Source organism: Camellia sinensis, chromosome 11, assembly GCF_055761805.1.
Source record: "Camellia sinensis isolate YWXY chromosome 11, ASM5576180v1, whole genome shotgun sequence".
Taxonomy (NCBI): Eukaryota; Viridiplantae; Streptophyta; class Magnoliopsida; order Ericales; family Theaceae; genus Camellia; species Camellia sinensis.
In genome coordinates this window covers 38,656,978-38,682,465 of record NC_138971.1, presented here as the reverse complement: position 1 = coordinate 38,682,465, position 25,488 = coordinate 38,656,978, and the positions used below count along the sequence as shown (strand labels likewise).

The 25,488-nt window shown below is 36.8% G+C and overlaps 1 protein-coding gene and 1 long non-coding RNA gene across 3 annotated transcripts; both read right to left on the bottom strand.

The window, feature by feature from the left end:
* Nucleotides 1-799: 799 nt before the first annotated feature.
* Nucleotides 800-22,095, bottom strand: LOC114265756 (mediator of RNA polymerase II transcription subunit). Of its 2 annotated transcripts, XM_028206584.2 has the most exons (7): nt 21,680-22,095; nt 12,285-12,450; nt 9,284-9,740; nt 2,016-2,075; nt 1,519-1,587; nt 1,375-1,418; nt 800-1,297 (listed from the first exon to the last, which is right to left on the bottom strand). In XM_028206584.2, exons 1-7 carry the CDS (start codon nt 21,951-21,953, stop codon nt 1,114-1,116), a joined length of 1,254 nt encoding a protein of 417 aa, XP_028062385.2. In that variant the 5' UTR covers nt 21,954-22,095; the 3' UTR covers nt 800-1,113. The 2 variants fall into 2 exon arrangements, with proteins under 2 accessions (XP_028062385.2, XP_082749892.1); XM_082893766.1 differs by lacking the exon at nt 1,519-1,587 and having other exon boundaries at nt 21,680-22,029.
* On the bottom strand, nt 14,145-17,183 carry LOC145801912 (uncharacterized). Its single transcript, XR_014343774.1, has 2 exons — nt 14,971-17,183; nt 14,145-14,874 (listed from the first exon to the last, which is right to left on the bottom strand). It is a non-coding gene; the product is annotated as an uncharacterized LOC145801912 (long non-coding RNA).
* Nucleotides 22,096-25,488: the final 3,393 nt, after the last annotated feature.

The following is a 25,488-nucleotide window of genomic DNA, read 5'->3' as shown; positions in this document are numbered from 1 at the left end:
ATAATCAGCTTTTTGATAAAAAAACTATTTATAAGTAACTTTTTTGTGAGAGAGGAAATAGGTTATAATTTGGAAAGTGGATTATATCTCACTTCCCAAAATAGGCCAAAGTCAACTTTGAATGAGAAGACATAGCTAAAACTTTGAAAGTTTTTGAAAATTTATTACATTTGCTTATATATATTATATAGATACTAATAGATGACACACGCAATGCGTATGTAATTTAGATAAGTAAGTACAAAAATAAATAATAAAAAAATTAATATCATAATATATATATTATCTAAATGATAAGAGTGTTCTTAATGAAATCTAAAATCTTGTGTTCAAATTTTATTCATACTTTGAATAACATTTTTTTTATTTTAAGATAGAAAAATTTGTCACGTGATAGAAAAAGAAGCTATTACACTATTAGATACCAAGTCATACACTCACATATATAATAATATAGATATAGATAGATAATAATATAGATAGATATAAGCAGGCTTCTATAAATAATGTAAATGTCTATTTTAGAGCTCTACTTATTATATATATATATATATATATAAAGAATATAGGCTTCTATAAGTAATCAATTATGTTCCAAACACTAACTAATATATTAACAAAAATACTAACTAAAACACAAGACACGCATCTGAAATCCAACATTTAATGTGAGATACGCTTAATATTGTTTCTAACTGTATATTTGTTAGCACACGAGTTACTGCATCCAACATTATTGATAAGAAAGTCCAAACTTAGTACCCCTTAATAAACGTCTACAAAGAATAGCCCACAGGTAAATAGATTAAAATTTTAATCATTGAACCAATAACCAAAAATACTCTTTGCAAATGAAAAGAAAGTGTAGCCAGCCTTGACTTTTGACATTATTTATACAAAATGGCTGCCTCAAGTTGAAAACTACAACCTCAAAGTAGAAAAAGAACCAAAAATTCTCTAATCCAATACCACAGCTATGACTTGAATCTAAAATAAGCCCTAGAATGTTTGCTATCCTACCTCCTGCTGAGCCAAAAAGAGAGAAGAAAAAAGTATGCTACATAACCTTACAAGATATCATCAGCAACTGAACACAACTGCGACAAAGGATGACTACAATTCCTCTAAAAAGCAGCCAACATGATAGGCCTGCGTAATGTCCGTGCTCTGATCCTTCGTCGACAAACTTGATTGGGTTGATGAGGCCTTTCCACCAGAAAAGTTCCGGTAAGGGCGATGAACTGGAGGCAACAGTAAAGCCAATTGTGTGTCCATTGACAGTAACCGTCTACATTTACTGCACCACAAACTCTCAAAATTCAAATCCCAAATGAAATTTCTAGGAAATCATTAATAAAAAGAAGATGGTTGTACCTGCAAACTTTTGTGAACAGAGTTTGATAGCTGCAGATCCAGTGCTGCAAAACCAAATAAAAACATTTGAGAAACTTGTATATGCTTGAAATGCAATTCTGTACGTAGAGATGGGCACGGTAAATCTCAAGTTAGAGACAATACCAAAAGAGAAAGTAGAGCCGTTTCGGTTCTCAGGCCAAGGAAATACTGCAAAGCCATAGCAGCATGTTCCTGCAATACGGTGACTAATAAAAACTTCTAAGCTTTAATTTAAAACCTTCTGAATATCCTGGACTACTGGCCATAAACCCATGTTACACGGACTCATGAACAGGTGTCAGATGTAGGTGTGTATCTAGAGGCCGGGTCATCAAACCTCAAATTTAAGGATACGCCTACTTTGTCAAAAAATTATCATACTTTTATATTTTTAATCTATGTAACATTGAGAGTTAAGCATTTTACTCATTTTAAAACAATTACACAACAATATACACATAAAATGATAGTTTTAATTATAAATATACAAGACGTGTCCAATGAAAAGTATTGGACATATCCCATACTCTTGTCCAAGGGTCGGGTGTCTAACACAAATATTCGATTCATTTTAAAGAGTCTTTGCAACATAGACTTTAACAGGAAACAAAAGTCGTTACCGTGATGTGTCGGAATACATGATACACTGAAAAGCCCCTTGCATGTACATAGCTGCCTCCCTGTTAAGTAAAGACAAAAATCAGTCATTGCCTTTAAACCCTGCACTTCACCCTCTGGGGTGGCTAGAGATAAAAGATAAACACAAACCTAAAAACAAAATTCACATTCATAAGAACAATTGTCAATTATTATGCGATAACAGTCAAGGAATAGCTGAAAGCTTTGCAATCACCCTAAATCGCATACATAATGTATACCAAAGCTTGCCCCCCGTCGAGAAGCAACTTTTCTGCTAGGGTTTCACAAATTTTTTTTATAATATCCAAATTATGTGTGGTAAGACTAGGAAAGAGAATTAAAGATGAATATATTCATGAAATGGTAGGGGTAGCACCAAGATAAGTTGAGAGAGAACAAACCAAGATGATTTGGTCACGTACAATGAAGCATATCGATGTAGCAGTACATAAGTGTGATATGATCATAAATGAAAATGTAAGAATGGAAAGACTTGAACTAACATGGGGATGCATATTTAATTTAGCTAAGCATATAACTCTTGACAGGGACGCCACTTGAGTGGGACAAAAGGCTTAGTTTTCTTTGGTTTGGTTTTGTTTGGTTTTGTTTGTAACGCCTTCTTAAAAGGGAAAAATTAACTCAGTGGGATCTTTAAAAAATTATTACATATGCATGAAAAACTTGATAATTTTAATTATTAATATTGATAAAGTCTACCATTAATTTGTAATTATTTTTGAAGTTGTAGACTCAGATGAAATTTTCCCCTTTTAAAACACAGTATCGTCATTTACTTTAGTTATATTAGAACACATCCCAATCCTATAGATAATTATGTTTAACAGAGTGAATGATTTAACCCACTTCAGGCACCTGAAGAGACCATGTAGGAGTTGAGAAGTAACATCACAAAACACCTAGACAGCTGAAAATTCCCTACAAAACAGAGTCAACTATTATTGCCCCTTCTTTACTCTCCATCTTCTACTCTTGTTCCCCCAAAATGAGTGCATATGGACTCCAAACCTTAGTAGCAGGACTCGTGGGAAGGGGAGACGATTTTCATCTAGAATCACGATTCAACGATTCGTAGCAAGAATCGTGTTAGAATCGCGTCCCAATTGAGATAGAATTGCGAATCTAACTGGATGGGAATGCTCAAGCTAAGGATTTGTGTTTCACGGCAACAACAAAGAAGAAGAGGAGAGAGAGAGAGAGAGAGAGAGAGAGAGAATCACAAGGAAAAGAAAAACCTGATCTGGAGAAAGTGGAGATCGCGTTGTCTTCTTCCATGTATTTGCTTCTCTCTCTCTCTCTCTCTCTCTCTCTCTCTCTCCTTCTTTGTTGTTGCCGTGAAACACAAATCCTTAGCTTGAGCGTTCCCATCCAGTTAGATTCGCAATTCTATCTCAATTGGGACACGATTCTAACACGATGAGGGGGAGAGGGAGAGAGAGAGAGAGAATCACTAGGAAAAGAAAAACTTGATCTGGAGGACTTGCGATTAGGGCTAGATTTTATACTAGAGAAATGCTATGTACCCTAAATATTCTACCAAATCTCTCACATGGGGTGAGACTCACACAAATCTACATGTATGTGGATCCTACACCCATGTGAGAGGTTTGGTAGAATATTTGGGGTCTGCAGCATAACTCTTTATATTATAAATTTAACATCTTTTCATTTAATTCTAGTTGTGTCTTAATGTCATGCTTATACAAAATGACTTTTGATTTAACCCTTCTCTTTTTACAATTAATGAAATCTGCCTTACTGGTTGTGATTTTACAAATATATATAAATTCCACCTAACTAATTTATTATCTTGTGTTGGCCAGCTCAAAAAATGAATGTTTAAAAAGAATATTTATTTATGTTTAAAATGAATGTTTATTTGTTATTTATTTTTAAATTATTTATATGATTTTATATATATATATATATATATTTTTTTAAATTTATAACATCTATTTTCATTATCATTAGAGAAAAAAATATATATAATCTTACAATATATTTTTATATATTATATTATTTAATATATATACAAACGCTCCCTACCAACGATTCTTGGAATGACTACAATTCTCCGCTCCCGCTCCCGCTCCCGCTCCCGCTTCCACTTCGTGCAACTAAGCTCCAAACAACTCAACAAGATTGCAATTCAGAAAACAATGAATGAACACCTTCACTAGTAACTATACCATACTCATACTGCCTACGGCCTTGAGAATTGCACATCACATCACATCACATCCAGAATAATTGTATATCAATACACCGAAACATTTCATTTAAGAAATCACGACACAAAGAAAGAAGCATCGGATATTTGAACGGCAATGTTCATATTTGATATTTCAAAGAAGAAGGGCTTCCTTGTGTATTCTTTCTATTAACAATTCAACACCATCAAACATATGCAAACGTCCTTCATAAACAAAGTACTAGGAAAAAAAAAATTATAAATAATTGGTTAACAAATAGTTAAACCATGAAAGGAGACTAAATTGTATACTGTTAGATAGATGCAAATTTTTGCAATAAATAACCTGTCAAAAGCGTATTGTTACCCACCCTTAGAAACAACCTTTCCACTAATGGTGCAACAAATATGAACTCTAAATTAAATGTGTATTATATGTAAATAAATTTATAATTTATTTCCGTAAGTAAATCAAACTCCGCCGAGGTGGTTAACAACTTCGCCCGTCCCAAGCCCAAGTAAAGGAGGGGGGTTGTGTGTTAGGTAGCCGACAGCCAACACGTAAAAAAGCCGCTCGAATCCCTTATGACAATGAATCCTACTTTGAATCGATTAAATGCTAGGTCGTTCCCCTCAAATGACGTGTTTCGAAAAGTGAGCAGAGGGCGCCGCATCGATGCCTAAGTGCGGTGAAAAATGGGCAAAGGTTCCCGCGTTTTTCTGGACGAGCACAGGTAAAAAAGCTAGTCCAAGACTATAGGTTTAGGGTAGCCACTTGTTTAACTGGTAAAACAATAGAATTGGTAGATGTTATGATTAGGAGGAGCTAAGAAGCATGGACACTTCTAAGAAGGTGACGTATTCGTGTCGTATCCGTGTCGGACACCGATACTCTTTGGACACTCTCAGGACACGTGTCCGACACTCTTCAAAACGTGTCCTATTTTTTAAATTTTTTTAAAGACTTGGACACTCTTTGGACACTTGAAGGACATACGTGTCCATCGCTTAAATATAAGTGTCTAACGATTAGACATATGTGAAATTAATTATAAGTTTGAACAAAACAACTTAAGATACAATAATAAAACAAAAACTATATAAATTTATAGGAATTAGTATCATATTGTATTTTTTATTATCTTTTTAACGATATATTCATATATATAACATATAATAAATATATAAAATTACATATTTCATGCGTGTCCCTCACGCGTCGTGTCCTACATTTTTTGAAAATTAACGTGTCAGCGTGTCCGTGTCGTACTCGTGTCGTGTCACGTGTCCGTGTCCATGCTTCTTAGAGGAGGAGTATAGCATGCGTATAAGAAACTAAGTGGACGGGTGAGAAAACTAAAGAAATTGAGGATATCGATTTTAAATTGTATTATAGCGGTAAGGATAGACACAGAACTGGAGTAGGAATCATAGTTGTCAAGGGTCTTATGAAAAATGTAGTGGCGGTCATTAGAAAAGGGGATAGAATTATGTTAGTTAAACTAGTTATTGGAGGAAATATAGTGAACGTTATTCGTGTATACGCCCCTCAAGTAGGATTAGATGATTAGACTAGGAGGGATTTTTGGGAGCGAATGAATGAGATCTTACAGGAGATACCCGTAAAAGAGAACCTAATTATAAGTGGAGATTTCAATGGTCATATAGGCATAGATAAACTAAGTTCTGAAATGGTGCATAGTGGATACGGTTTTGGTGCTAAAAATGAGACTGGAGAGAGTATCTTAGATTTTGCGTTGACTTTTGACCTGATAGTGGCCAATACTCTATAGGAAGTGGGAGGAGCATTTGATAACGTTTAAGAATGGGTCAGTTAAGAGCCAAATAGATTACTTTTTAGGGAGAAAAGTGAGCCGCCAAAAATGCAGTGATTGTAAGGTGATTCCTGGAGAGAGCCTAGCCTCTCAACATCGGATTTTGGTACTATATTTATGTTTTAAAGGGCAATACCAAGCAAGGAAAGATGGTGGGCATTGTAGGACGAGATGGTGGGACCTAAAAGAGGATAAACTAGAAATATTTAAAAATAGAATGGATAAGGAAGGTGCATGGGACTTGGAACACGATGCTAACACCATGTGGAACTGGATGGCTAATTATATGAGAAGAATCTCAAGAGAAGTGCTTAGAGAGTCGAAAGGAACGGGACCCAGCTCTAGGGAAACTTGGTGGTGGAGAGAAGAGGTGCAAGCTGTAGTTAAAGCAAAAAAAGAGTACTTTAAAAAGTGACAGAAGGATAGAACTGAAGAAAACCTTAAGAGCTATAGATTGACTAATAAGAAGGTCAAGAAAGTAGTGAGAGAGGCTAAGTTGAAAGTTTATGATGGCTTATACACTGGACTAGATAGTAAGGAAAGAGAGAAGAGGATATACAAACTTGCTAAGATACGGGAGAAGAAAACAAGAGATTTTAATCAAATTAAGTGCATCAAGAGCGAGGATTCTAACGTATTGGTGAAGTATGAAGAGATTAAGTAAGAGATAGAAGAACTATTTTGAAAAACTATTAAATGAGAAACATGGAAATACGTCAATAAGGGAAGAAATAACCAATAATATGATAAACCAAGATTATAGATTTTATCTATAGGTTCTATCGCAGGATTAGGAACTTTGAAGTGGATATCGCACTTAAGAAGATGAAATCAAATAAGGCTTTAGGACCCGATGATATCCCTATTGAAACTTGGAAGTGTTTGGGTAAAAAGAGGGTTGCTTGGTTAACTAAGTAGTTTAGCAAAATTTTGTTGACTAGGAACATGCCGAATGAGTGAAGGAAGAATATTTTAGTGCCAATTTATAAGAATAAAGGATATGTCCAGAATTGCAGCAACTATGGAGGAATCAAGCTAATGTGACATATGATGAAATTGTGGGAGAGGGTGATGGAACGCCGATTGCAAGATATAACAAAGGTGTTAAGAGAATCAATTTGAATTTATGCTTGTGTGGACTCACCAATAAAAGCAATCTACCTGTTGAGAAGAGTAATAGAAAAGTATAAAGAAAAGAAAAGAAAAGAAGAAAAACATTCATATGGTGTTTATCGACCTTGAGAAAATATATGATAATGTCTCGAGATATAATATGGTGAGTGAGATATAATATGGTGGGTGTTAGAGAAGAAAGAGGTGACAAAAGATTACAATGATATGATTAGGGACAAGTATGAAGGGGTGGTGACTACTATTAGATCGCTTGTTGAAGAGACAAATAAATTTCCTATCACTGTAAGATTACACCAAGGATCTACCTTAAGTCCTTATTTTTTTGCGTTAGTTATACATGAGTTGACAAAAAATATTCAGAATGACGTGCTATGGTGTATACTTTTTGCAGCTGATATCGTGTTAGCGGATGAGACTAGAGAAGGAGTTAACACAAAGTTGGAGATTTGGAGAAAAGCACTTGAATCTAAAGGATTCCGGATAAGCAGAACTAAAACAAAGTACATGGAGTGTAAATTTAATAACAGTAACAATGAAAGCAGAAGATAAATGAAGATTGAGAATCAATAACTGCCTAAGAGTGAACATTTTCGTTATTTAAGGTCGATTATCACAAAGGCAGTGGAGATTGATGCGGATGTGGCCCATAGGATTAAGGCGGGATGGCTTAAGTGGAAAAGTGCGTCTGGAGTACTGCGCGATAAACGAATACCCACTAAACTAAAAGGTAAGTTCTATAGAACGGCTATTAGACTAGCGATGTTATATGGGACAGAGTGTTAGGCAACCACGAAACAACATGTAGATAAGATGAGTGTTGTTGAGATGAGAATGCTAAGGTGGATGTGTGACAAAACTAGACAAGACAAAATTAGGAATGAGTGTATTTGGGAATGGGTAGAAGTGGCACCGATAGAAAATAAGTTGAGAGAGAATCGATTGAGATGGTTTGGTCATATTCAACGGAGACTAATAGAGGCAGTAGTGAAAAGATGCGATGCAATGACAGTAGCTAGAAGTGGTAGGGGACCGGGTAAGCCTAAATTAACGTTGGCTAGCATTGTAAATAGATTTATGGATCTACTTAATTTAAGTAACGAAATGACTTTTGATAAAGCCACGTGGAGAAGAAAGATTCATGAAGCCGACCCCATTTAATGGCACTTAAGGGTTGATTTGGTTTTGGTTTGATTATTTCCGTAAGTAAATCAAGTTCATTATAAACATACATTGATAGAATCCAAATAAAACTCAAAGGAAAGGTGCAAATTCAAAAATCAGGCCTTGTTTGGTTTGTGTTTCTCAAAAAATTTTGGGAAAAATTCTCTACAAATAAGTTTTCAAAAGTAATCAAACCAAACAAATTTTTCCAATTTTTTTTTCCAAAACTTGTTTGGTTTACAAGTTTTCCAAACAAATCTCTCTCTCATACACATCAAATCAATCACTTTTTTCAAAACTCTCTCTCAAAATAATTTTTCAAAACATCTTTTGAGAAAAAACCAAACCAAACAAATTTTCGTACTTTCTATCTCAAAACATGTTTCTCAAATACAAACCAAACAAGCCCTCAGTTTTGAACAAGTGTGTCTGTCCAAAATCTGGATCTAAGCTGAAAGGATATGTAGTTCTAGTAGAACCCAGTCAAACTCAAAACCGATTGGACTACAGAATTTCCTACTTGAGTTTAATGCACAAGCTTGATCAGACTTAGGAACAAGCTCAAACTTTGTCCACTAAAGTTGATTGAGGTGACAAGGCCTGAGCCAAATCATTTACGCCAATGCCTAATCCATAACATATTGATGGAGACAAGCCAAACAACTTCCGCATCCAAAAAACATCAAGCCACCTTCTTGTTTTATTGAATTCATGGAAATTCATGCTTCAATAAGGCATTGCTCAATTTTAACATACATGCTACGAAGCTCAATGATAATATGATGCAACCAAACAGTCATACACAACAATAATCTAGAAGTGCAACAACAGAACTTACTTAGCATATTTGAAAAGATAATGCGAAGGATGAAAATCAGAAAGCTGCTGAAACTGATAAATAAATTACCTCATCTGGTGAAAAGAAAGCAACTGCATCAGGATCGATGGAACCAGCAGGATGCAGTGATACTATAGCCCTAAAAACAGAAGGAAACAACAGCTCAATTACAGCAACTTTCTCTGCAGCAACAATGCCTACTGTTCCTTGCCTTATGTTATTTGAACTATGAAAATTATGTTCTTTTGATGATTCTATGATACTCTCATTGGCCAAAGAGGGAAGTGAAGAAGCTCGTTTTAACCAATCCAACCGTTCGTAAGTAAAAACTTTCACATTTGGCACTTCCTTTTCCATATGCAATAAAATATCTGGCATTGATCTATAGTCATTAAGCTCTTCTTCATGGCTCACTGTTGATACTTGGGAACCACAGTTTTTCTTTGAAACTGATTCAGTACCAGCACCCTCATCAAGGTGAGGAAAAAATCGCCTTTTCTGATCAGTAAATGCTTTGAGAGCCAACCTGCACAAGTTGAATGGAGTTCAGTAAACAGAGAGAGCCAAGTCCCAACATAAAATTGTCAGGAAATATATCATTTTTTGTTTAAATTGTGTTTCACATGACTTATCAGCTAACTCCCTTGCATTCTTATTCATAACCTTATTAAGTGCGTGAAAAATACATGTGAAGTTCAAGAACTCCTTGGACAATTGTCATTACAGGCAGTACACTAATCAACACCATAATTTGTTATAAGCTAAGATACCGAGGAGTGAACAGCTCTACCAGTTACTAAGTAGCACATAAAGCACTTTCTGGCATGACAACTATTAATATACAACAGTTTGCTTAACCATGTCTTCAACCATTATCTGATAGTAAAATGTAAAGTAGAGTGCCTCTAGTGCTTGTCATTATGGTTTGGTAATGATAATTTCAGTACATCACAACACAAGGATACCCTCCAATTGACTAGAGAAGGAACCTTTAAAGTTCCCCGACCAAACACTTGGAAACTTTCAGGGCTGTTTTACAACAAATCATGGACATTGATCTTCTTCAAGTTGATTTTTTTCCAGTTCACACATTTGAGACCATGTTACTTCAAAGAAGTCCTAGACATGTCCCACCCTTGGACATGAACCAATACATAAAACAATAATGCTAAACTTACCATTTCCATACCATGTTCAATATGCCATCTCGTGTGCCACAGTTACATCCGTTAATGCAATGGGTACCACATGAGATCCATTAATATTCAACGGTTATAATTGTGCCACATGAGATGGTATATTAAATGTGATATAAAAAGATGGTAAGTATAGCATTATTGTACATAAAAACACTAGACTAATCAATCCCCTTACAGTGACGAGCTTTAATGCTCATAATATTGTTGAACTGAGCTACAAATAATACCAAAAAGAATGATTGGGAATAGGGAAACAAATAATAGCCAGGAACTTAGTATGTAGTACCTATCAAACTACAAAGTTACGAGGTAACTGCCCAAGACAGATTATTAATCAGTCAATCTCAAGTCAGAGTAGCTTTGAAATGGGATGATAACATAGAACAAGTCCTACCAACATCGCACAATGACTGAAAACCCTCAAAAATTGAGTTCAGAAAATTCTAGAATTCTTCCAAATAACGGTTTATTATTAATAATAACTTTAATAATAATAATAGTTAGAAGCCTTTTTGCACTGGAAGGTGATCATGAAAATGATTCAATTATGATTCTTTGTGTAAGAAGTTCGTCTGGCCAATGTTGATGTTGACTAGAGGCCTTACCACCACTTCAGGATAGTTCTAATTAAGGGATGCTGATGATGATACTGGTACACACAATAGTTAGAAGCCTTTTTGCACTGGAAGGTGAAATAGGTAGTGGGTTTCACAAACACACACACACACAACCCAACAAAAGGAAAGTAAACGTCGTGTCCCAATAAATTGGAGTTAACTAAACCAAACTTAAAACAAGCGAGCCACTTGCTTAATGGTTCAAATCCAGCCCAATAACCTTGAGGTTGTGAGTTCAAATATGAGAGCTACCACTTTGCATGGATAAAGGTCAGGTCTGTACTCAGTTCACCCCTCCCAAAACCCTATTAATGGAGACTAATCAGGGTGTACTACTAGCAGATCCCTTCCAACCCCAAAAAAAGAAGTTTGGTTCAAACACAAGTCCCACTTTGGTTGAAATTAACTTTGGTTGAGACTGGTGGGTGTAATTTCTGGTGTCAAAAAGTTCTTCCATTATTTATTGTGGCAATGACTTAGGAAGCATTGCAATATTTCACTAATACTGCTCCTACCAAGAGTATGCTCTTCCGACATGTAGATTCCTCCTAATAAACTTCAAAACACTAGGGGTATGTTTGGTTTGCATTTGGAAGATGAGTTTTAGAAAAAAAATTCTAAAAAATTGTTTGGTTTGAGTTTTTCTCAAAAAATTTCCAAAATCACTTTCTCTCTCTTACACATCAATCTATCACTTTTTCTCTCTCCTCTCTCCTTCTCAATCACTTTTGCTCTCACACACATCTACTCAAATTCTCCAAAAATATCAAATCATCCCAAACTCCCAAAAAAACAACTCTCCCAAAATATATAACCAAACAAACCAAAAAAATTTCTAAACTCTCTCCCCAAAATTTTTTTCAAAAACAACTCTCCCAAAAACAAACCAAACAAGCCCTAGAAGTTTGTATCAACAAATTTTGTATTTAGGCAGAATAATAACACAATTACAGAGTATAGGGCTTAAGACAGAATATTTGTGATCATCATACACATATTAATGTTACAATTCATTTCCAATTAGAGTTGGGTAATTCAATACATCCTCTGTTAATAAAACAAAGGTTTATCAAACATGATGTCTTACACTGTACCTAGCAAGTGATTGACCCTCCCAACAAGTATTCCAATGCAGGAAAACCACAGTTTAGCGCCAAAGTCCAATGGCAAAACTCACCAAGAGGCTTAATTGTAATAAATAAATAAAAACTAGAATTCAAAGATGTATCAATACACCCAGATTTTAAGACAAACCTGGTCCTATCAACAGCAGATGCACCAGCCTGACCAGCAAGTTGACGTTTCCATGCATAGGCAACAACTGCACCATCTGGACAAACCAAAGGCATGTGGAGGCCCCATGAATTACTACGTGACCGAAGTGACTCGTTAAGAACCCCAGAATCTTCCAATTGCCTTCCTAACAAAAACAAGAAGACAGATTTATGGATGCAATTAAAAATAAAAATAAGAAACAAATGTATGGGTAGTGTACAACACTTTCCATTTAACTAGATGTGAACTCAACACAGACATGCCACCTTCTTAGAAGCTATGAAGTGCAGACACTGACACGGACATGGATACGCATCACGACACAAACAAGACACAGTGATGCCGACATCATAATATTTAAAAGATGCAGGAACAAGCAAAATATATAATTTAATACATCTTTAATATGTCATATATATATAAACATTTCATTTAAATGTAATATAAAAATTAAACATAGCACTAACTTCTAAAGTTTAAAAGATGAGGGGCTAATAGATACTTTTGAAAAGCCGATGTACCTGTGATGTCTCCGGGAGGACTGATATTGGGCCACGGAGAAGGATTCTATTCCTGGGGGACGTTCTTTTGAGTTCTAAGAGGAGCCAGCGGATCAACAAGGCCATAGTCGTTTGGGAATTGTGGAACGTGGAGCAGGCTTACGGCGGGAAGTGGTATTGATCGGTTTTGAAGTGGGTTTGATTGTTCAGAAGTTACGGGTGGCATCGCGTCACTTAGGGAGTCAATCTTTTCTAGGTTATTTAGATGGGAAGCGCCAAAGTGTGGCAATGTGGACTCGTGGTAAGGAGGATGGAGGAGTTTCGTTTTAGATTGTGATCACCATTGATGCCAAACAGTCTCAAACTTTTCTTCCTGGGTCGGAGTTTGGGGATGGGTGGGAGGGAGTGACTCTAATCATGGAGGGTTTTGCCAAACGGGAGGGCTACGCCTCGAAGACAGGTGTCACGAACCGGGCTCCTGTGGTGCAATGGGGTGGCCCATCGATTGGAGGAGGTCTAGCTTCCATAGGTGTTAGTGTTAAACTGATTCAAGGTGTGGCAGAAGAGGGGTGGTTTGGCTTGTTGAATAGGGCACTGGTCGGTACAGTGCGTCAGGTGGGGGTAAGGGTGTGGGGTTTTCGGCTATGACGGAATGGGTAGGCCGATGGTGGAAGAAGTCAGACCTGGTGGAGATTCGACCGGTTGGGGGCCAAGATTTTCTCTCTGTCTTCCCTTCACAACGAGACGCTGGAGCTGTCTTGCGGCGTCGGTGGGTTATTAAAGGCCGGGATTTGAGTCTACAATGGTGGTCACCAGCAGTTCTCTGTGCAAAGGGGAAGGAATCTGGGATGGGGTCGACGGTGTGGATGAGAGTGCTGGGGTTACCTTTACATCTTCAAGGGGCAGAGATGTATAAGGCCATCGGGGAGAAGTGTGGGGGTTTGGTGGATGTCGATGCCCTGTCGGCAGACATAGGAGTGGTCCGATTGCAAGTTCACCATGGTGGCAGTATCCCAAGCCGTGTTAGGTTCCAGTGAGAGTCCTGGCAATATATGGTACCTTTGTGGCCGGAGGTTGGGCCAACGATCGAGGCGATCCGACAGGCGGGGTAGATGCGCGGTAGCAGTCGGTCGAATAAGAAAGGTCGGATTTAGTGGCATGATGATAGGAGAATGTTTAGGGCTAGGGGCTATGAAGCATAGACACGGACACGCGACACGCCGACACACAAATTTTCAAAAAATGGGGAACACGACACGCTGGGGACACGTTCAATATATATAATTAATTTTATTTATTATATGTCATAAAATAATTATAAAAAAAATTAAAAAAAACATTGAAATAACATAAAATTGCATTCCATCAATACATAACATGTCATTCGAAGCTACCAACCATCATTTGTTACAAAATGCATGAAAGTCAAACCACAAAATATAAAATTATCCAATGTACCAACAACTATCATCTACTACGAAATCCATAAATATCAAAAAATGTGAATTTAAGTAGAGGAAACTATTACAACATCTTCACCACCACCTCCATCTTCTCCTTCATTTATAAATAGGACCGCCTCCATAGCCGGTTCATCAAGTGAGAGGTTAGCTATCCCAAGCATTCCAATATCATCAAGTGAGTCAAAGTTATCTCCAGCAATGTCCCACATTTTTGTCTCTCCTTGCAAGTATTGGGAGCTCCTTGATAAAAGACGAAGATTGCTATGAATGAACACCCAGTCCTCCGCTCTTTAAGGGACCATTTTGTTCCTTCTCACTGAGTGAATAAAGGAGTAAGTACTCCAATTTCTCTCACAACAAGATGAAGAGGCGGGTTGCACAAGTAATCTCAAAGCTAGTTTTTGAAGAGATGGTGCAATGGAATCATACTCCGAGAATGCTTCAACATAACCCAAAAATTCTCCAAACTCAGTTATCACCTTGGTTTGCTCTGTGATATCTTCAAAATACCTCTTAAAACACTTGTTCCTCTCACGTGTCACCTCTTCATCCCTATGCGGAGGAACTCTATTTTGATCCTCGTGGAGCCACTCATCACTATAATATCTACAATACAAAATAGGAAAAAATAATTATTTCAAGAAAAATTAGATAAGTCCATTAAAATGAAATATCTAAAACAAATTTAAATGTGATACTTACTTTGGATTCAATGAATGTGCCATACAATAGAGAGGAGTATTGTTTTTATTCCAACGATCCACGAGAATTTGATGTACCACATTGTAAAATGTAGATTCCTCATCTATTCTTTTCCCTTCATGCCTATATATTGTCATCTTCACTTTCTCTATCATTGTGTCCCACATATCATACACTAAGTGAAGGCAAGGTTTGTCCGTATCACAAGCCCTAAGCATGTCATATATAGGACCCGTGAAGGAAAGAATATAATCAATATAGTCCCACCACACATCATCCAAAATCTTCTTTTACAAATTTTGCCTTCCCAACATCATCCTCTCTATAGCAATTCCACTTGTCACTAATTACCATTGCTTGAAGCCCATGTTTTATAAGCTTCAACCTCTTGAGCATCACAATAGTGGAGGCAAATCATGTTTCGGCAACCGATAGCAACTTCAATGACACAAATTCATTGTACATAGCCAATTGCATTGAGTGATTAGAGATAAAATTCTTAATCATCAAACCATCTCCGACAATATCACTAATCCAACTACACTCTTCATATGTGACCTCATTCCTCTCAATATTCTTTGCCGCACAAATATTTTTCAAAGCTAGATTTAATGTGTGCACTACACAAGGAGTCCATAGAATATGAGAGAATTGAGCTTCAATGAGTTGTCCAGCTGCCTTACAATTAGGAGCATTATCCGTGATGACTTGAACAACATTACTAGCCCCAACCTCATTAAGCACTTCTTTCATCAAATTTGCAATAAAATATTTGTCTTTAGTTTCTCCAGAACAATCAACTGCCTTAATAAACATAGGCCCACTTTCACTCACCGCCATAAAATTAATCAAAGGCCTCCTTTGTGAATCACTCCAACCATCACTAACAATGCTCACCCCTTTTTCCTTCCATGTGCCCCTAATTGATTGCAACAATCTATCAATGTTTGCCCTCTCCTTTTGAAGTAATGTGGTTCGTAACAAATTATAACCGGGAGGCAAATATCTAGGAATATTATGGTTTGCAGCAAATGTGTAAGAGCTAACATAGTAAGGATTTCTTGCAAGATTAAATGGTACCCCCCCCTCCCCGCGAGTAGAACATCCTAGCAATTTCAAAATGTAATTGCTCTCTATCCTTCACGTTGAATGCTTTCTCAATAGCACTCCCACTCCCAGGCGCACTTCCACTCCCACTCTCACTCCCCCTTGCACATGTTCTCCTTTTCTTTGATTCATAAACATAACTACTACCAATTGATACACTAGAAGGGGGCAGTGGTACATTTTTGGGATGAGCATTTTTAATTCTCAATTCAGCAGCATCATTCTCATTTTGCAATTGTGAAAGTTTTTGACTTGTAATTTTCTTACAAGCACCAATTCCCTTTCCTAGGAGTTTTAATAGGTGTGTCCTTGCTCTTGTATATGAACCTTTGAAGGTATTATTACAAAAATTACATCGTAATTGGCAATTTCCTCCTCCTTCCCCAGGTTTTGCTAATTTAGTTATATACTTTCACAATGGTTTGTTCTCATCAAAATCATCATCAGGTATATCATTAGAACTACCACCCGTAGTAGCCATTGTTTCAGAATTACAAATTTGTTCCTATAATAAAATTAATAAACACACATTATTATTAAAATTAACAAAACTAATAATATATATATATATATATACTGAAATAAGACATATTAACAAAACTAATTAATAATTATATATATATTCTGAAATAAGACATAGAGGGAAAAAAATATAAAATGAAAATAGAAAAAAAAAAAAAAAAAAAGACGCGAAAAAACAAAATAAAAAACAAAAATATACTCAGACAGAGAGAGAGAGAGGAGACGTCGACAGACAGAGAGAGAGAGAAACATCGACTGACGAACGAAGACCAGAAGAAGAAGGAAGAAGAAAGAAGAAGACCGAAGACGAGGAAGGAAGAAGAAGGTGTACCTTACGAGCGACGAGCGACAGCCGAGGAGCGACAACAAGCGACGAGCGATGACGAGCGACGGACGAGCGACCAGGTTCTCTTTCTCCTCTGTTATCTTCGCCTTTTGTAAATTCTGAAATCGACCCTAAAAATGTTTTGTAAATTATGAAATTGACCCTGTGCGTGTCCCGAAAGTGTCCATAACGTGTCCCAGACGTGTCCGACTTCAAAAAAAAATTTAAAAAAAATTGGACACTCTATTGCGTGTCCGACACGTGTCCGATACTGGTACGGAGTCCTCGAAGAGGTGTCCGTGCTTCATAGGCTGGGGGATCTGAGGGATTTAATCAAAGATTTGGGGAAGATACTCAATGGTTTAGGCCTCAGGGCGGACGTCAAGCCTTGAGGGCGAGCGGCTGGGCTTCGACTAAGTTGGGCCCTTATCAAAATAAGCGGGATGGACCATAGGAGCAATTTGGGGACCCCTGGCCCAAGGGGTTATTTCAAGAAGGAGTTGTGGCAGTTGGTCCGTGGGTTTGGTGGGCTGAGTTCTCCCTTTTCAAGCCCACACCCACAAGGAGGAGTCAGCGCTAGCCCACTACTGGAAACCGGGGCACAGATTAACCCGTCTGTCGTTCGGATTGTCGATACGTTGCGTGACAGCGTTGGGTCAAGTCGACCTCTTGATGGCAATGGTGCGTTGCAAAACGGTGGAGTGGTGGCGCGATCTTCGTTGGAAGAGGTCATTTTGCCAACAGCCAGCCGAGATTCTAGGCAGTTGGGGTCAGTGGTTCTCGTGTCGCGAAGTCCAGGAAAGTTGCCGATGGAGGATCTGGGCCATGTTTCGTTACCTCTGATGCGAGAGGAGCTTCATAGGGAAGCGTGGGTTAATTCAAGGGCGGAGGGGTCATCAGCTACATCATCGGAGGCGAGTTCGGCACATTCCGACGATAATTTGGCCTTGGTGCTTCGTCCTGAGGTGCTAGAAGATGGGGTTTCTAGGTCGCCACATTTGGATCTAGAGGATGAGACAATGCTGGGTGTTGACTTTGATATGGAGCAGCTGCCATCTTCTGAACAGGTATCTGACTGGGTGTTACATCGTATTTCTGAGGTTAGTAAATTCCTGGGAGTATCATTTGAGGGTCATAAGGATGAGGCACTGAAGTTATTTTCTACTATTGAGGCATCATGGACAGGGGGCAGACTGGGTGCTCAGGAAGGGTGTGTTGTTGGTCAAACTGTTAAAGGGGTTTGGGCGATGCGATGACTAAAGTGCTCAATGAATTATGATCAAAATTTAAGCCGAGGAGACCGACGGATCAGAAAGGAGTGGGGTAGTCCCCTTTTGTTACCATGAGTCTAAAAATTTTGACTTGGAATGTGCGGGGTCTAAATGATCAAGGTAAACGAATGGTGGTTAAGTCCTTATTGAAGAGTGCGAGGGCAGATGTGGTGTGTTTACAAGAGACAAAAATAGAGGTTGTTGGGTCGGAGTTTGTACGGAAGTTATGGGTTGGGCGGCATGTGGAGTGGAATACTTGTCAAAAGAGGGGCGGATTACTTTGATCAAAGGTGTTCTTTCCAGTATTCCGACGTACTTTATGTCTGTACATGTGATTCCTGTAAGGGTGGCTAAGCAGTTGGAGAAGTTGCAGCGGGATTTTATGTGGAGTGGAGGTAGGGAGGGTTTTCATTATCATTTGGTGACTTGGGAGAGGGTTTGTAATTTGAAAGAGAGGGGGGGTTTGAGCATGCGGAAATTGGTGGTGTTTAATCGGGCTTTATTGAGTAAATGGTTGTGGCGTTTTGTGAGGGAACGGGAGAGGCTGTGGAGGAGGGTGGTGGTAGCTAAGTATGGGGAGGCGCGGCGGGGCTGGTGCTTGAAGAGAGTGGTTCAATCTCATGGTTGTGGTTTGTGGAAGGGAATTTGGTTGGGGGAGGAGGGGTTTTGGGAGAGGATTCGGTTTCAAGTGGGGGTTGGAGATCAGGTTCGCTTTGGCAAGATCGATAGTGTAATGATTTGTTTTTGGCGACCATGTTCCCTTTCATTTTTGCTATTGTTGCGGATAGGGAGGAGCTGGTTGCTTCGGTTCGGGTGGAACACGGGGAATCAGTGGTTTGGAATGTACATCTTCGTCATGATGTACAGGATTGGGAATTAGCCCAATTGGTGGATCTACTAGGCTTCTTGTATGGGTTGTCGAATAGAGGGGATGGGAGGGATTCTTTGGTGTGGGATGTCCGGAGTTCTAAAGGCGTTTTCTCCGTATCGTCATTTTATGGGGTGCTTGCAGGGGGTGTTGTGGGTGTGTTTCCTTAGAAATGTATTTGGGTAATCGGTTCTCCTTCTAAGGTTGCTTTCTTTGTTTGGGTGGCTGCTTTGGGTCATATCCTCACAATTGATAATTTGATTCAGCAGTGGCATGTGTTGGTGAATTGGTGTCGTATGTGTGGTAGGACTGCGGAAACGGTGGATCACTTGCTTTTTCATTGCCCAGTTGCATCTCGGCTTTGGAATTTTATTGTTGCTTTGTTTGGCTTAGTGTGGGTGCAACCGGGGTTGGTTCTCGGAGTGTTACAAAGTTTAGGTGGGGTTAGGGTAGGAAAGAAGCAACGAAAGGTTTGGATGCTTGCTTCTCACTGTTTGCTTTGGTTGGTTTGATTAGAACGGAATAGGCGAGTGTTCCAGAATGAGTGTCATTTTGTCTCATGGTTAAAGCGCCGATTGTTAATGGTGTTGCATAGTTGGGTTACGGATACAGTCGATCCCAATGTTTTGGTCTTTGTTAAGGTTGTGGAGGAGTTGAGTAGTTAGTTTTCTTTAGTCCTTTTGTGAGCTTTTTTTTGTAATTCTTTACATCGACTTAATACTTTCTAATAAAATTTACTTATTTATCAACAAAAAAAAAAATGATGAGGGGTTAATATATATAAATCTACATTTTTTTTTTCTTTTAGCACTGGATCACAAGCTATTTTGATCGAATTTATAATTTGGTTCTTGTATGTCTAAGCAATGAACAACTATATCCACCAAGTGTTCAAAGCGAGTTTAGGTCAAAATGTTTTTTAGAAATAATAAAACACATTTGGACATGTGTCTGACATGTGCCGAGGTCAAACAAGTGTCCGACACGAACATGTTACCTTCATAGAAGTGTCTATGCTTCTTAGAACCTATGACCATTGCGTAATATTACCTACTCTACCCGAATCAATAATCTAGTGCAAGGATAGTCACTCAGATAAAAGACACTTCCACTGGCTGTAGAAGTGTGTGTGTGCACGAGCGCTTATAAGATCATTTGCCACCAAAATTCTAACTATCCTCTCCTAAACTATTCCTTTCTCCAATTAATATGTTTTCATGCGCAGCACTAAATCATCGTCCTTTTGCTCCACACTACTATTTTCCAAAAGAATACAAGCACATCAGCATTAAACACTTTGCTTGTTCATGCACCTAAAAAAATTCCTACTTATACTTTCAAAAAAAATTGTGACTATTCAAAAACACTAAGTCTTCCAAGTTGCTATTCCTCAAACATTTTTATTGCTTTCCAAACCCATGCATCAAAATACAACTTAATAACTTATGCACACAAGAACCTTAACTAGCATTCACTACATCCAAGACCAAAATAACACATCACTTCTAGCAATTCTAAAACTTCTGCCATTTTCTTATAAGTTTGGTGAACCATTGTTCATAACAACCTAAGAAGGTGACGTGTTTGTGTCAGACACATGTTGGACACCGACACTTCTCAGATACTCTCAAACACGTGCCCAATACTCTTTTTACCATATCCATAATTAACAATAAAAATCATAATTTCGAAGATGTGTCCGACATTCATTTTGTGATGTGTCCATTACTAAAAAAAACAAACATGAGACCAACACTTCTTGGACATTTGCAAACGCATGATTTTCAAATTTAGCCTTAATAAATGTATAAGTATTAAGAATAATCTTATAGAAGTTTCATATAAATTTAAATGAAAAAGAAAAAGATACATAAATGTATTAACAGATAGCTTAGGAAGATCAGGGAAATGTTTCGAGTATATATGTTAGCTGGCGTGTGTTTGATTTTTAACTACTATGGTCGAGTAGGTCTAAAAATCCATGTAAGATGACTAGATACAAGATTTACTTAGTATAAAGTAATTATTTAATTTTATATATATTACACACATATATAACTATATAACACAATATATTCCCAGATAATATACTATCAAGTAACAATTATTTTGGGCGTGTCCAAACCTTGTCTGTGTCCTACACTTTTTTATTATTAAATTTGGCATATCGTGTCCGTGTCTATGTTTCATAGATCACAACAAATGTGTTTTGTATCAATTTGATCATAAAGGAAAAGCACATACAGACATAGATCAAAATACTAGCATAAACCTAATAATATACTGTTAGGATATCTCCAATCCTTGCTCAAATCTAAAAAATCAATAAAATTCACCGCTTTACTCAAAGTTGCACCAAATTGAGTTTTACTCAAATCAAGGGAGACCCATTTCCAATACTCAAATTCCAATCCAATCCAAACTCAAAACTTCGCACTGGCACCCAAAATTCCCATTAATGTCCTTTACTCCAACCCATAGCTTCCACTCAAACATGAAACATGCAATTTTACTCAAATTCGAGTTCTAAGAAAAACATATAAGTAAGGGTTGAGGATATAATCATACAAAATTCAAAACCCTAAATCTGGAAATTGAGAAACAGAGCAAAATTACCGATGTTTCGGAGGTCTTGGAGGTGCTTTCGCATGGAGGCCTCTTCTTTGAGGATCAAATCCAATGGTTTGCTGGAGTGGTGAGGCTGTGCGGCGACGAAGAGGGCTTCGAGGAGGCGGTCAGCACCGAGCCTAATGTCGGCGATGAGACGGGAGGCGTGGGATAGCCTGTCCATCGCCAGCGCCACCTGCTTCGGCGGCGCCTCCGTCGTTGATTCCCGCGACTCCGCCGGCGAGTGGGCCGCCGCCTGATGCGGTGCCGGAGCTGCCTGCATTTCTCTTATCAGATCTACTACGGACCCGGTTTTGAATTAATGTCTGGTTGCTTTGCTTTCATAAGGAAAATGTTAGGTTATTAAAGTCCTCGTTTGGTTTTTATTTTGGACTTAAAAAAAGTACATGAAAAAATAAATAAATAAATAAATAAGTAAAAATAAGTTATATAAATTAATAAGATAAAATGTCACATCTAAATCATAATTATTATATTTTTTTTTCTTATAAAAGTTTAAAAATTTCAAAAATAAAAACCAAACGAAATTAAAAAAGTCAAGTTAAAAAAGTTTCAATACAAAAAAATTGGTTACCGTAGCCAATTTCAAACAAAATTTAAATGTGAAAGTGGACTCTATACTTATGTGGACTCATATCATGTAAGATATTTAATAAAATATTTGATAGCAATTTTAATATCCTAATATTACTTAAATAATAAATATATATCAGTAAAGTTTAGCCTCTATCGTGTATGGTGGAAGGAATAAATTGATTAACTACGTTACCACCTATCTCATATAATTTTAAAAATTATATTTGGGAGTTTATAATTGGATAAATAATATCCACACCCCTTAAAATTTATAAATAACATAAATTATCCTCTTACATTTTGAAAATTATACTGAACCCTCAATCAGAGTTTGCCTTTTAACAAACCTAACAGAAAAAGTAAAAGTACCTAATTAATCCTACAATACAAGATTAAAATTACGATCATGCCCTCATTTTTTTTCCTCTTTCCAATCAACGGCATTCCTTCACTAATACAAATATCAAATATCTTGTAACACTACCCACCATTAGAGGTGTGTGCAGGGCAGGTCGTTGAGGTTTAAAAGAAAAATAGAAACTGCATGGCGGGTGGCGGATTGATAAAAATGTCATTAGAATTTGTCAATTTTCTTACCAAAAATCAGCGGTTCAATTGCCAAATAATGTCTGATTTGCCTTGGCGATTCGGGCGGATTGGCAGTTTATAACAAAATATAATTCAAATTACAAAACTAGAATCAAAGAGTAAAAATATCTAATTTATAAATTAACTGAAATAGTCAAAATTAAAATATTCATCTAATATAACATTAAATATTAACAAACTAGTAAACTAAAAATCCAACAATCCAAACAAATTATACAATAACAATTTAACAAGCCAATAAATACTAAAAAACATAACATCATCCAACATTGAGGAACCTGTTGGAGAGCCTCCAAAATCCAACATCTAACATAGTTGTAAAAAATGTTCAAAAGTTAATAAAAGTTTACAAACAATTCAAAAGTTCAAAAAGTTAATCATCTAAGTCCAACATCCAATGTAGTTCTATAAAAGTTCAAAAGTTAATCAAAGTTCACAAACAATCCAAAAGTTCAAAAAGTTAATCTACTCATCAAACTCCATAATAACGTCCATCCTTCAGAATTGTTTCAACCAAACTCCAAACACTTCATTAATCTGTAGACATAAGCAAAGAAAACATAAATAAATAACAAAAAACTATCATCAAAATCATTATAAAAAATAAAAAAATAACCAATACAACAAATAATATTCAAGAGTGAGAATGAAGTATAACCTCAAGAACTTTAAAACCAAACTAACTTGGAGACAAATTAGTCCTCAACAATAGTTGCTTCTTGTGTAATAGATAATGTAAAAAATTCTGAAAAATAAAAAATACTTTTAATGTTATTCAAAATTAGATAAAAGCTTAAATTAATATTGAATAATTAATTTAAAATAAACACAAATCAAAAAAGTTACTTGACTTAATTTCTTTATATTGTTCAACATCATCCATACATTCTCTAAGATTGATTAGAATTGATGAAGACTGTAACCAATTTTGTATACAAATTAGAGCCTCCACCATCTTCGGCTTCAAAGAACTCCTAAATGGATCAAGCACATGTCCACTAGTACTAAAAGCTGACTCAGAGGCCACTATAGAAACTGGGACAGCCAACACATCTCTTGCTATTAGAGAAAGAACCCTATACTTATAGCCATTAACTTTCCACCAATTCAAAATATCAAAGTTTGGAACTCTTGGGCCTACACAATCATCAACCAAATATTTTTCCAACTCTGATTTGTTCTCCACACTTTTTTTCCGACTCTAAATGGTTAATATATTGAGAGACAAAGAGTGTCATGGAATCTTCCTCTTCATCTTCATCAACTTCCATCACTAAAGGAGCTCTACTTGCAAATGAAGGTGCAACATTACCAATATTATTCTTTTCAACATAATGATCAAACAAGCGTTCCAATGTTTCCTTCACCCTCGCCACTAAAATTTCTACCTTGTCATTTTCATTCACTTTATTGAATAAAAACTTAAGATATGTCAACTTGTAGCGAGGGTCTAACACAACGGCAGCATATAACAAGAAATTGATATTATCAAGATTCTCCCAATATTTGTCGTATTTCAATTTCATCTTATCAACCATGGTACTTAACACTGCATCTCCACTTTTACTCAATTGAACTAATTTAGATTGCACCGATCCAAGTTGATGAAAAAAAAACATTAGATGTCACATGCAAAGATCCTAAAAGTTGCAAAGTCACATGATAAAAAAGTCTTAAAAATTTCACAAAAACTCTAGCTACCTCCCAATCTTCTTCTTTAGGATATGAAATGAATCTTTTTCCTTTCCCTTTGCCTCTTCCACCATCATTGTCATTTGCATTCTCATTTTCATCATCATTCTCCATGAAAAATAACTTGAATCATGGGTCTTCCTCTTTTAAACACTTAAAAGCTTTTGGGAATTTCTCGACTACCTCCAACATCAAATAGGTGGAATTTCGCCTTGTTGGAACATCAATGCATAGCAAACTTTTACAAGTAATCTTTTTATACTCCACACAATTTTTAAAAGTTTGTAGTCTAGCTGGAGATGACTTTACATATTTCACAGCTTTTTGAATCTTGGCAATTGAGTGATTTTGTTCTTTTAAACCATCACAAACAATTAAATTCACTATGTGTGCACAGCATCTCATATACAAAAACTCATTTGCTAAGATAGTGGAAGGCCAATCTTTGGTTCTTCTCTTCAAAAATGCAATAGCACCATCATTAGAGCTTACATTATCAATTGTAATAGTGAAAATCTTATCAATCCCCCAGTCTTGCAAGCATTTATCTAATTGTTTGCCAATTGTCTCACCCTTATGATTAGAAACTATACAAAAACTAAGAATTCTTTTGTGCAAGTTCCAATCATTATCAATCCAATGACCGATGACACATATATAATTTAAATTTTGAATTGATGTCCAAATGTCAGTGGTTAGGCATACTCGTTGCTTCCTTAGAACTTTTTTTAATTTTTGCTTTTCATCGAGAAATAAGTTCAGACAATCACGAGCAACAATAGTGCAAGAAGGGACAGGAAACTTAGGTTCCATAACTAAACAAAAAGAGCAACCCATCATTACATCGCCCCCCTATCTTCACTTTCATACTAGTTCTCCATCTGTCACTTTGTGTATATAATTATAAGTAACTAATACTA